Raw genomic sequence first — 11,149 nt, 5'->3', positions numbered from 1 at the left:
TATATATATATATAAAAAGGCAAAATGTTTTTTACCAGGTTCCATCGTGGACGCCTTAATTCTCGAGGCTCCGTTCACAAATATCGGCGAGGTTGTTGTCGACTTTCCTCTGGCTAAGGTGAGACCAATTTGTGATAGTTTACAGCCTGTTTGCGTGTGCGTTCACACCAACAGTAATCGTGTCAAAATATGTCGTGCAGCTCTACACGTTCCTTCCGGGCTTTGAACTCTTCCTGTGGAACACTTTGGAGAAGAACAAGCTAATTTTTGCTAACGAAGACAAGTGAGTTGATGAATTCATTGACTGAATCGAAGTTTTGTTTATTGACACCCCAGTTGGAGTTTCACGTAAAACAAAACACAGAACAAATTATAAACATTGTACATTTAAATACAAGAAATGGTTTGTTTTATGTCCGTTGCTAGCTTAATGCTAGCACCCACTGAAAAAAAAATGTCTATCTGTTCAGTTTAAAGGTGCTGACCTGTCCGTTGCTCATTCTGCACGCGGAGGACGACGACATGGTTCCGTATAGCATGGGTCAAAAGGTAGAGCGCAGACCATTTTTTCATTCAAGCGGATATGATCAGCCCCCCTCCCTCTAATCCTTTGGATTTCCCTTCCAGCTGTACCAGATTTCATTGCGCACGCACAGGGAGCGCAGCAAAGAAGTTCCGTTGAAAATGATCTCCTACCCGGCGACTCGCGGATTCTCCCACAATGACATCTATTTGGATCCCGACCTGGCCACGTCGGTGGGGTGAGAACGAGACTTTTCGATGCAAGTGTCCCGGTATGAAAGGCGATGAAGGCAATATTCCTTTTGCTTCTCGTCACAGCGATTTTCTGCAGAAGCTACGAGGGTAGCGTGACCGTCCCACATCAGCACATGAAGGCTCATGGAAGGCACAGCTGCACTCTCCTCATTTTTTTCTGTACAGCAGTACAGTTTTGTTTTTTTTACTGTTATGCAATTGTGCTCAAAAGGTTACACACCCTGGCAGGATTTTTTTTAGATTCTGACCAAAACATTTATTTTATTTTTAATGAGATTTAAATTGCGCTTGAGAATGACACAATCAGATGATTATTATTATTACTTTTTTTTTTTTTAATAACTTGAATAAGTCTGCCCCAAATACTGTTCGACAGTATCTCTTGCCTTGAAGATATGCAGGTGCTACGTTCTTGGCCTGGAATGTTGAAATGTCATTTTTCAAAAGTCAAGGCAGGGCTGCGCAAATGTGCAATCGTAGCAAACAAACTGCTTTACTACAACAGATGAATGTGAGGTGAAGAAAAAAAAAAAAAGCCGGTAGTCGTTTTCAAACACCTGAGATTTTAATGTGAACACTGGTAGGAAAACACTGAAGGTAAAGAAGGAAATTGTGTGGTGAAGTTAGTAACTCAGGTTCTGTTTTTAGCCTAGCACCTCCCCCCTTGCGTGAGTGAATACATTTTGTAAATGCCTTGTGAAAAATGCTGTAACAGACACAAGAACAAGTAAATAAAGTTTGTTTTTTCGAAGGTAAAGCGACGTGAAGTTGTGACTGATTTTTTTGGGGGGGAGCGCGGTTGGAGCTGTTAGATAAGCGAACTAAACCGAGGCCGCCATTACATTTTCTTAAGCTCACGGGCAGTCTTCTCGAAGGCCTCTCGGGGCTCGCTGGGCGGGGGGATCTTGAGGTCGGTGGGCTCCACGCCCCACACCTCCGTGGCGTACTCGGCGATGGTTCGGTCGCTGGAGAACTTTCCCGTCGCAGCGATGTTCTTCACCACCATCTTGGTCCACTCTTTTGGATTCTGGAAATAAAACAGCAGTCAGGTATACAAAGCTTGCAACCCAAGCCCATTTGAGAGATCCAATGACTATGTAGACGACTGCATAGCCTTCTCCAGAGCCAGCATTTGTGTGCGTTAGTTTTGAGTGCTTAGCCTTTGAAAGCTGACAAAATTAATTTGAACAGTTCCAAATGATTCAATCATGCGGTCCACATTACCTGATAGAGTTTGCTGACTCTCTCTTGACATTTCAAGTACGCTTCAAAGTCGGCAAATACTTTGAATCTGGAAAGCAACGCGAGGATATTTGAATTGCAAAAAGATAAGGCGGGGTTTTTTTTTTTTTTTTTTTTTCTCTTCAAGGTGTCAATTTTTGTTTGCAACCTACCGGTCGTATTTGAAGAGCATTTCGGTCAAATCCTTGAATAAATCTGGATTTTTGGGGCTGAAGAAGCCACTCGTGATCTGGTCCATGACTTGTTTCAGCTCCGGGATCTTGTTGTAGTAAGACATGGCGTCATATCTGAAAAAAAAAACGTCAAATATCAAATCAAGTCAGAAATGAAGAATCTTTTTTGTGTGTGTGTGTGTGTGTGGGGGGGGGGGGGTCTACCCGTTTTTGTCCATCTCGGCCACGTCTTGCACTCTCATGCCGAATATGAAGAGGTTGTCCACGCCGGCCTCCTCGGCCATCTCCACGTTGGCGCCGTCCATGGTGCCGATGGTGAGCGCACCGTTCAGCATGAATTTCATGTTGCCTGTGCCCGACGCCTCGGTGCCCGCCGTCGAGATTTGCTCCGACAGGTCTGTGGCCGGGATCACTGACCGACAAAACACACGCAAAAGGGAAGAACTATATCAGGGAGCCATCAAATAACTTTTAGTCAGCGACATGTTGGGGGGAGGCAAAATATTAGGAACAGCTCCTAGTATATGACAAATACGAATTAAAAGAAAAGAAAAGAGAAACCTTTCTCGGCCAGGGAGACTCTGTAGTTCTCCAAGAAGATGACTTTGAGCTTGCTTCCCACCACGGGGTCGTTGTTGACCACAGCGGCCACGGACGTGATCAGCTTGATGATCTTCTTGGCCATGTGGTACCCCGGGGCGGCCTGCAGGGGGCGACAGCGGCTCACATAATTCTGCGTGTGCGCGCGTGCGTGTGCGTGTGCGTGTGCGTGTGATGTTTGCAGTGTGAACCTTTCCCCCGATGATCACGGTTCGAGGTACGAAAGGCGCAGAAGGGTTCTTTTTGATGCCTGCGGGACAACAGACAAATTATTATGAGTGTGACCTTTATGCAGCAAAATGAGTAAAAGTCTAGGTTGGTTGATCGTTTAGTTGATAATCCATCCATCCATTTTCCGAAAGGCTTATCTTCACAAGGGTTGCAGGGGGTGCTGGAGCCCATCCTAAGCCTTATCCAAGGCCAACATTAGTCTAATCTAGCTTCTTTTTTTTTTGAAAGGATTGCTTTGTCTGGCTTAGTTTTTTTTTTCTTTTTTTTGGGGGGGGGAGCGTAGGTTAGGTGATGATTTATGTTCATTTTTGACACGTTCAAATACGTAACTATGAGGATGGCTGTACAGCTTTATCCAAAGCTGTGATTTATCTAGGTTCATTTTTTTTACGTGCTTCAAACGACAGAGAGAGTCATGTTTTTTTTTTTTTTTTAATGACTGATTCAAAAGACTATGAGGACAAACACAAAGTGTTATCCAGAATCCGTTATCCACGGTCAAATTTTTCAGAGATTTCAAAGTCTATGCCGATGATCTTTTTCTAAAGCGGGTATTCATCTTACATCTTCCTTTTGTCTTTTATGGATTATTCAGTGTTGGAAATGACAATGCAGATGAACGTGTAGCTTTAGCCGCAGCCTGAGCATTGGGACAAGTCGTGTTTGCATGTCATCATAAAAAAAATTGCTGACAACAGCAGTACAAGTCAATGCCTGCAAAGAAATTAAGTCAAATATGAATTGAGCCACCGCCACTCATGTTCATTAATTATATGTTACATAATAATGTCAACAAAGCGAAAGTGTGTTTGTGTGTGTGTGTGTGTGTGTGCGTGGGTATGTGTGGGTGTGTGTGTGGTCGTAGTGTCACCCACAAGCCAGTGGAAAAATCTCAGTGCACATCGACAAGCATGTGTTTGTTTGGACTTGCAGCTGCTTGGGGTGGTGTTTTTTTTTTTTTTTTTTTTTGGGGGGGGGGGGGGGGGGGGGCAGCAACAACAACAACAAGGTGTCTGTGAGTCGCATACTCACGGTTGTACATGGTGACGATGTGCAGGCAGTTGAGCAGCTGCCGCTTGTACTCGTGGATCCTCTTCACGTGCACGTCGAACATGGACGCCGCGTTGATCCTCACCCGGTACTCCTTCTCCAGGTACTGCGCAAACTTCACCTTGTTGTCCTGAGTCACGCACGCAAGGACATGGACACGAATACACACACACACACACACACACACACACACACACACACACACACACACACACACACACACACACACACACACTTGATTTAAGTGCACATTGGGCTTGTCGCGACAACGCACATTAATTACTAAAGACTGCAATTCAAAAGCAGCCAACTTTGTGCGGCAGGAGTTGCGCAATTTGCGTCTGAGCTTGCAGAACATACACACACCAAATGGCCATAACATTAGGTACACGACAACGCGAGCCGTTGCGCGTGTGCGGGGAAGACGCGTGCGCCGACTCTGGTCAGCGTGTTGAAGGTGGGGGGATCGGGGGGAGTACATTAAAAAGTTGGCAAGGACCTCACTTACTCAGGCTATTCGATATTGCTCAAACTTTTTAAAGCCATGCGCAGATTACAATTGATGAGAACGAGCGGCGATGCGCTACATTAAATTAGCGAACGACGGTCGCCTTGCCATCGGCGTGTAGTTATAAAAGCACCTGTTTCACTTTGGAGACATCCCGGATGAAAGCGGCATTGTCCACAAAGTCGTTTAGCTGCTGCAGTTGGCTGAGGTCCTTAACGTAGTCCTCACCGATCACCTGAACGGGGAAGATGGATATTATTTATGGAAAATAAATAAATAAACCCCCCCTTTTTTTTTTTAAATAATAAAAACCTCGGCAATGAGTTCGGCCAGGCCAGGGTTGCACAGCAGCAGCCAGCGTCTGGGAGTGATGCCGTTGGTCTTGTTCTGGAACTTCTTTGGCTCCAGTTCGCTGAAGTCGCGGAATCTATAACATTGTGCAGCAGCATAGTCAGAATCTAATCACGATACAGAGTCTGCCTAGCAACGAGTGGCCGTAACAGGAGATGTGCAAATGTTGCGAGAGAGCGTGAGGACACACTCGTGTGGCGTTTGGCCAATTTTGCTGCATTCGCCACGTTTTATGGAAGCGTCAATGGCTGCGTGAATTGCACTCAGACAAATTTTTAAATCTGACATTATCAAAGAAAATTGCAATCAAGCATTCGGGGGGGCCTCACTCACACTTGGGTCTTGATGATGTCGGAGTGTATGCGAGCGACCCCGTTGACGGCGTGCGAGCCCACGATGCACAGGTGCGCCATGTTCACCCGCTTGCCTCCGTCCTCCTCGATCAGCGACATCTTCCTCAGCTTGTCCACGTTGTTGGGGAAGAGCGACGCGATCCTCTGCATGCGGGAGTAAAAAAAAAAAAAAAAACCCAAATAGTTTGGCCTGGTGTCAAAATTTCACTTCCTTTTCACGCAACCCAACGGCCGTGACTTGATGACATTTTTTGGGAAGCTGTTCAAGCAAGTTTTTATTTATTTATTTTTTTTTTAAGTGAGACTAACTGACCGAATCAAACAGCCTGGACACTTCTTGGAACTTTTTTTTTTTTTCTAGCAAGACAAATCTTCATTTTTGGCTTTTATTTTGAAATTTAGAAAACAATTTGTAGTAGAGATGAGCTGAACAGTCAAAAGCTGGCCCAGTTCGAATCAGTCGAAAATACAAAAATAAACAATTCCTCTGAAGAAAGGCTGGAAAGGTTGCGTAGTTTTGCATCGTGTTTTTGTTCACGTTTGTACTCTTCTGTTCTATTTTTTTGTCGGGTGTGTGTGTGGCGCTCACATCCAGGTGGATCTGGTTGATCTGGTAGATGATCTGCAGATGTCGCGGCAGGAGAGTTTCCATCAGCTCCACGGGCCAGCGCTCCAGAGCCTCGGGGAGAACCGTGTGGTTGGTGTAGGCGAAGGTGCGCTTGGTCAGGTCCCAGGCCTATTGGGGACGGAGTTGACGTTTTCTCAGTTGAGGAACACCGAACCACCGCGCGAACGTCCAGCGAGACTCACCACGTCCCAGTCAAGCTTCTCGACATCCACGAAGATCCTCATCAACTCGGGGATAGCCATGGCCGGGTGGGTGTCGTTCAGCTGGATGGCAACCTGCAATCACAACATTCACTTTCCATCCAAAAAGTTTCAAACATACTGGAAGCAACAGTTCAGTCATTTTCCATTATTTGAATTAGTCCAACATTTTTTTTTCCTGATGCGTTATTTAATTATTTTGTATTTTTTCCCTAATATTTTTGTTTGCCTCATATTTGTGTTTGTTTGTAATATCGTATGTTTTCTCATAATTTTGTACTTCTTTTTCCTATTATTTTTAAAAATTTCTTTTTTGTAAATGTTTAGTCATTTCTTAATTTTTATTTTTTCCGATATTTATTTTATTTTACTATTAGCTGTATTTAAGGTGGGCGACAAAGTTGATCAATAATTGTTTGATTTATTTTATATTTATATTTCAGATTTATGTTTTTCTATTTTCCATTTTTTATATATTTGTCAATTTTTTCTGATATTGTTGTATTTGCTGATAATTTAGTATTTTCCCAAATATTATTGTATTTTTTCGAATGTATTTATTTTTCCATATGATAGTTTTGTATTTTTCATACAATATTTTCCCCTCCAATTTTTTTCCGAATATTTTTCAGTCCTGTCTACTATTTTTGGGGGGCATTTTTTTCCTCTTAATTTTATTTATTTTATTTTTTATTTTTTGCATGGCCTAAAAGATTTGGGAAAGACTGTCCTCTCCTTTCATTTCTACTTGAAACTTGGGGACTTGATCCAAACGCTAAACAGTAAAGGTGCTTCCTGTTTGGGGGCTCACTTTATCGGGGAAGCTGTCGAAGGACGTGCGTCCGGGCGTCCCCTTCTTGGTGGTCTTGAAGCGGCGGATGATGTCCTGCAGGGTGGCGGCCACCACAAAGTACTCCTGCTTCAGACGCAGCTCTTTGCCCTCGAAAAACTAACCCCCCCGCCCACACACACACACACACACACACACACACACACACACACACACACACACACACACACACACACACACACACACACGCAGAAAGGACGTTTCATTTCACGCTTCTTAAAGACACAGTGGCACCTTCATGCTTACGTTGTCATTGGGGTAGAGCACTCGGGAAATGTTCTCCGCCAGATTGCGGTCCAAGACGGCCTGGATGTAATCTCCCACATTAACTGTGTAGACACACATGAAAACGGTTTGATGCAACGTGTTCTCTTTCTCCACAAAGAGACAGGAAACGGTCTTGCTGAAGTAACAGGACGCTCACAGTCTCTCAGGTTGAAGTCGTTGGGTGCGCGAGCGGACCACAAACGCATCGTGTTGACCGTGTTGTTCATGTAGCCTGGGATGGGCGTGTCATACGGCATCGCCAGCACCACCTAAAGGGGTCAACCGTGTGCATAAGATGAAGTTGCAGGGCCCCCAAGTTGCCATTAAAAACCAGAGTCATACCAAACAACACCCTCATGCAAGCTGTAGTCATGTGTCATAAAACATACATGCCACAAATCAAAAGACTCCTGAACACATTTTTTGTTTTGTAATTTGGTTCACCTGAATGTTTACACTGTGCAATACCTTCGCAACCTGCAATGCTTTTATCAATGAGTAAATAGGCGACACGGATACCTGCGTGTCGACCCACTTGGTGCCATCCTTGGTCTCTTCCACGCGTCCGTAGAAGTGAACGGGCAGCATGTACTCGGGGCGGGCCTTCTCCCAGGGGTTGCCGTGACGCAGCCAATCGTCTGCCTCCTCCACCTGCATGAGCGATGAAGAGGATGATGTCAGATGCTGATATTATGCCACTAAGAAAATATATTGTGAATTTTTCTCCCGTTTTTTTTTTTGCATTTATTTGTACAAATGTTTTCATTTATTTTCTTCAAACGTGTTTACTGTGTCGTCTAATTTGTTTCACGAAATGTTAATGTATTATTTAATAATTTTTTGGGGTGTAGCAAATGTGCATTATTTTCTTAATATCTGTCTGGTTATCTTTGATTCTTTCTTCTCATATTTCTTTTCAAATAATTTCGGGTATTTCCCCCAGCTTTTGCAAATATGTTTGTATTTTTCTGCAAATATTTAGAGTTAAATCATTTTGCTAATCTGGACAAAAGTGCATGTTTGCACTGGAGGCTTGAAGTGCAAATAAGCAGGAATCCAAAAGGGCAAAAAAAAAAAAAAAAAAAAAAAGATTTTCTGTCTGCGTTGCTTCGAGCAGCCACGTTAGCGGTAATGATTAGCTTGTGCTGCATAGCGACCTACTCCACTTTGGCCCCATGCCTGATTTCGTAATAATAATAAGAAAAATAAAAGAAACTGATTAGAGCTGCACTATGAACCGGTGCTTTTGTTTTACAGACCTGCCAGCCGTCCCTAATTTTCTGGTTAAAGATTCCGTATTCGTAGCGGATGCCGTAACCATACGCCGCCAGTCCCAGAGTGGCCATGGAGTCCAGGAAGCAAGCTGTTGGCAAACAAATGACATTAGTGAAGCCGGTTGCTTCGTTTGGAATAAGTGTTGTTAAAAAAACAAAATACGACAACAACAAAGCCAAAGAAAAGTTCACAAGTACGCCTTTTTTTTTTTTTTTTATGCTTTCACGCCCACTGAACTGAGCTCTTGATTATGTATGATGTATCAAAATTGATATCGCCATGTATCACATCTATCGTGATATTGTATCGACATTGTCACATGATCACGATCATCAACATGAATATCAATGTAACATATCGACGGTGAAATGTATCACATTGCCATTGTAATTTACCGTACCGATCGGAATGTATCGCATCGCTATCAGAATGTATTGAATCAATATCAAGAGAACTCCTATGGACATAGACACGTATCATGTTAACACAGTTTATCATATCAATATTGTGATGTAGCAAATTAATATACAACACATCATATTAACATTACAATCGATCATATTTCCATTGTAACATATCGCACCGATATCACCACATATCATGTCACTCTGACAATGTATTGCATCAATATCAGAATGTGTTGTACCGATATTGCAATGTTTCTACCAAATATCAAAATGTATCACATCAATAGCTGGAAGTAGCACATCGATATTGCATTATTATTGTTTCGCACTGATTGTATTGATATTATCAGGTCATATTGATGTCATCACGTATCATATCGATATCTTGATTTAGCATATTAATATTGCAAGGCATCATTTCAATACAACAACAGTATTCTAAAACCTTTGCAAAGTATATCACAAAGTATCGTATCAATAACGCAATGTAATGTGCCAATACTGTGATGCATTGTACCGATGCTGCAATGCATTGTCATGATACCACCATTTTTGGACCGGCCCTCTTATCTTGGGTTTGCGCTCTTAAGTCAAAGCTGGAAAAAAAATTGAACGGCTCTTATCTTGCGGCGCAGCAATACAAGCGTCTATTGCAACACATCTGGCTTGTGTTCACACGTTCCTTGCACTCGGTAAGCTTCCCGAGACCGGGCATCCAGTCAAATATTTCTTATCGTTTGTCTTTCCGGAAACACCTTCAAGTTTCTTCTACCTGCAAGTCTGCCCAGGCCTCCGTTGCCCAGACCCGCATCCTCCTCGACCTCCTCCAGCTCCTCCATGTCCAGGCCAAGCTATGCGGCACACACAAGCACAACATGCTAACAAACACATGCTGCGCTAGTATGCAAATGAGGCAGTCCGACCTGGTAGATGGCTTCATCGCAGGCGTTTTGCAGACCCAGGTTGATCATGGTGTTCTGCAATGTGCGGCCCATGTAGAACTCCAGGGACAGGTAGTACACTCTCTGCACGCAGTCACACGAAACGGAAAGAATTGAGGTACGGCGAAAGGCACACCACAATGTGCAAGCGTGTACATGTCAATAAAAGCACAACTCAGGATATCAGCTGGGGTGAGGGGAAAAATATTGATAATGTGATGTTTAGCATGCATAGATTAATTTATTTTGTAGGTATTTTATTTATTCATTCATCTTGAAATGATTCAGCTCATTTTAAATGCACAGATTTTTTTTTTCCTCAGGATGTTAGATCCATTTTTTTCACTCTCACCAATACCCATACCTCTAGTACTTTTTAATATATAAAATTTTATTTCACAGCATGACAAAACTTTTGTGAACTACACATAACACATCAAAATATCTCGAAATTAGCAGGTTTTGAGTTAAGAGATAAGTGATTAATTTTCAAAAGAAAAAAAAACCAGCAGCACTAACAATAAAACTTTGATGTCAAGTAGGGGGCCACAAAATATCATCTAGTGGACCACAAACGGCCCCCGGGGCTTTAAATTTGAGACCCTTGATAAATGATAAATAATATAATTTTAAAATGAGAATAATTTTCCATGAACATATGCAGGTGACCCCAACGAAGTGTCCAGAGAGTGAGTGATGTAGTTAATTAGTTAGTTAGTTAGTTAGTCGATCGTGCTTCATTGCTCATACCTTGGGGTCGGCCTCATAGTAGAACTGCTGCGTCCGGATCCAGCGGCCCACCAGGTGGTCGCGGACAGTGTGCGCCAGGGCGAAGTAGTAGTCCCGCGGCGTCGCTATGTTGCGGTCTTTGACCAGCGTGAAGTGCAGGTGGCGGTTAAAGCCCTTCTTTAGCTCGGCGACGTTTTCCACGCCCACGATGCCGCGAATGCTGATCTGCTTGCGCTTTTCCTGGTCGCTCAGCGGGGTGGCCATGATTTTGCCGGGTTGTCTGTCCGCCTGGAGTACGTGTCAAGTCCGGGTTGTTGCTGTCCTGTCGCTCGGCGGGTGCTCCGGCAGCGAGTGGCGTTTCTGGAGTTGAGGAAGTCAACTCTCCCTGGTAGGCGGGGTCAGGGAGGGCGTGTCTCTTTAAGGAAGTACAAAGCATCGCCTCTTCCACCTTGGCTCTTCCTCGACTTTAAGCCAATCAGCTTTCAGAAAATCACGTAAAGACTTTTGCACGATATCACTGAAATATGAATAGGTGGAAATTATGAACGTAATAGAAAGTATTAGTAA

General features: G+C 43.5%; 2 protein-coding genes across 2 annotated transcripts in view; one reads left to right on the top strand and one right to left on the bottom strand.

Annotated features, from left to right (window-relative positions):
- Nucleotides 1–1,312, top strand: part of LOC109517345 (monoacylglycerol lipase ABHD12) — a 3,508-nt gene extending 2,196 nt beyond the window's left edge. The window contains exons 9-13 of the mRNA XM_019872472.1: nucleotides 39–118; nucleotides 201–283; nucleotides 471–549; nucleotides 628–761; nucleotides 841–1,312. Coding sequence (XP_019728031.1) covers nucleotides 39–118; nucleotides 201–283; nucleotides 471–549; nucleotides 628–761; nucleotides 841–868 — 404 coding nt within the window. The 3' untranslated portion in view covers nucleotides 869–1,312. The remainder of the gene's footprint in view (nucleotides 1–38; nucleotides 119–200; nucleotides 284–470; nucleotides 550–627; nucleotides 762–840) is intronic.
- A 214-nt stretch (nucleotides 1,313–1,526) lies between these two features.
- pygl (phosphorylase, glycogen, liver) lies at nucleotides 1,527–10,956 on the bottom strand. The gene is made up of 20 exons (XM_019872468.1): nucleotides 10,604–10,956; nucleotides 9,836–9,937; nucleotides 9,685–9,763; nucleotides 8,490–8,593; nucleotides 7,750–7,881; nucleotides 7,388–7,499; nucleotides 7,210–7,292; nucleotides 6,925–7,062; nucleotides 6,096–6,188; nucleotides 5,875–6,021; nucleotides 5,266–5,429; nucleotides 4,894–5,008; nucleotides 4,715–4,816; nucleotides 4,056–4,203; nucleotides 2,984–3,042; nucleotides 2,754–2,895; nucleotides 2,397–2,604; nucleotides 2,172–2,306; nucleotides 2,002–2,068; nucleotides 1,527–1,804 (listed from the first exon to the last, which is right to left on the bottom strand). Exons 1-20 carry the CDS (start codon nucleotides 10,844–10,846, stop codon nucleotides 1,616–1,618), a joined length of 2,562 nt encoding a protein of 853 aa, XP_019728027.1. The 5' UTR covers nucleotides 10,847–10,956; the 3' UTR covers nucleotides 1,527–1,615.
- Between the last annotated feature and the right edge of the window lie 193 nt (nucleotides 10,957–11,149).

This window comes from Hippocampus comes, unplaced genomic scaffold (genome assembly GCF_001891065.2).
Source record: "Hippocampus comes isolate QL1 unplaced genomic scaffold, H_comes_QL1_v1.1 scaffold92, whole genome shotgun sequence".
Taxonomy (NCBI): Eukaryota; Metazoa; Chordata; class Actinopteri; order Syngnathiformes; family Syngnathidae; genus Hippocampus; species Hippocampus comes.
This window is presented reverse-complemented; position numbering and strand designations above follow the sequence as displayed.

Bases quoted from the DNA above. Each gene is read 5' to 3' on its own strand.
- pygl (XM_019872468.1), bottom strand. From the start codon at position 10,846: ATGGCCACCCCGCTGAGCGACCAGGAAAAGCGCAAGCAGATCAGCATT. The intron at 5,009-5,265 runs GTGAGTGAGGCC...ACAATGTTATAG, and splicing joins GACATCATCAAGACCCAAGT to ATTCCGCGACTTCAGCGAAC. The intron at 1,805-2,001 runs GTAATGTGGACC...TTTTATTTCCAG, and splicing joins GAGTCAGCAAACTCTATCAG to AATCCAAAAGAGTGGACCAA.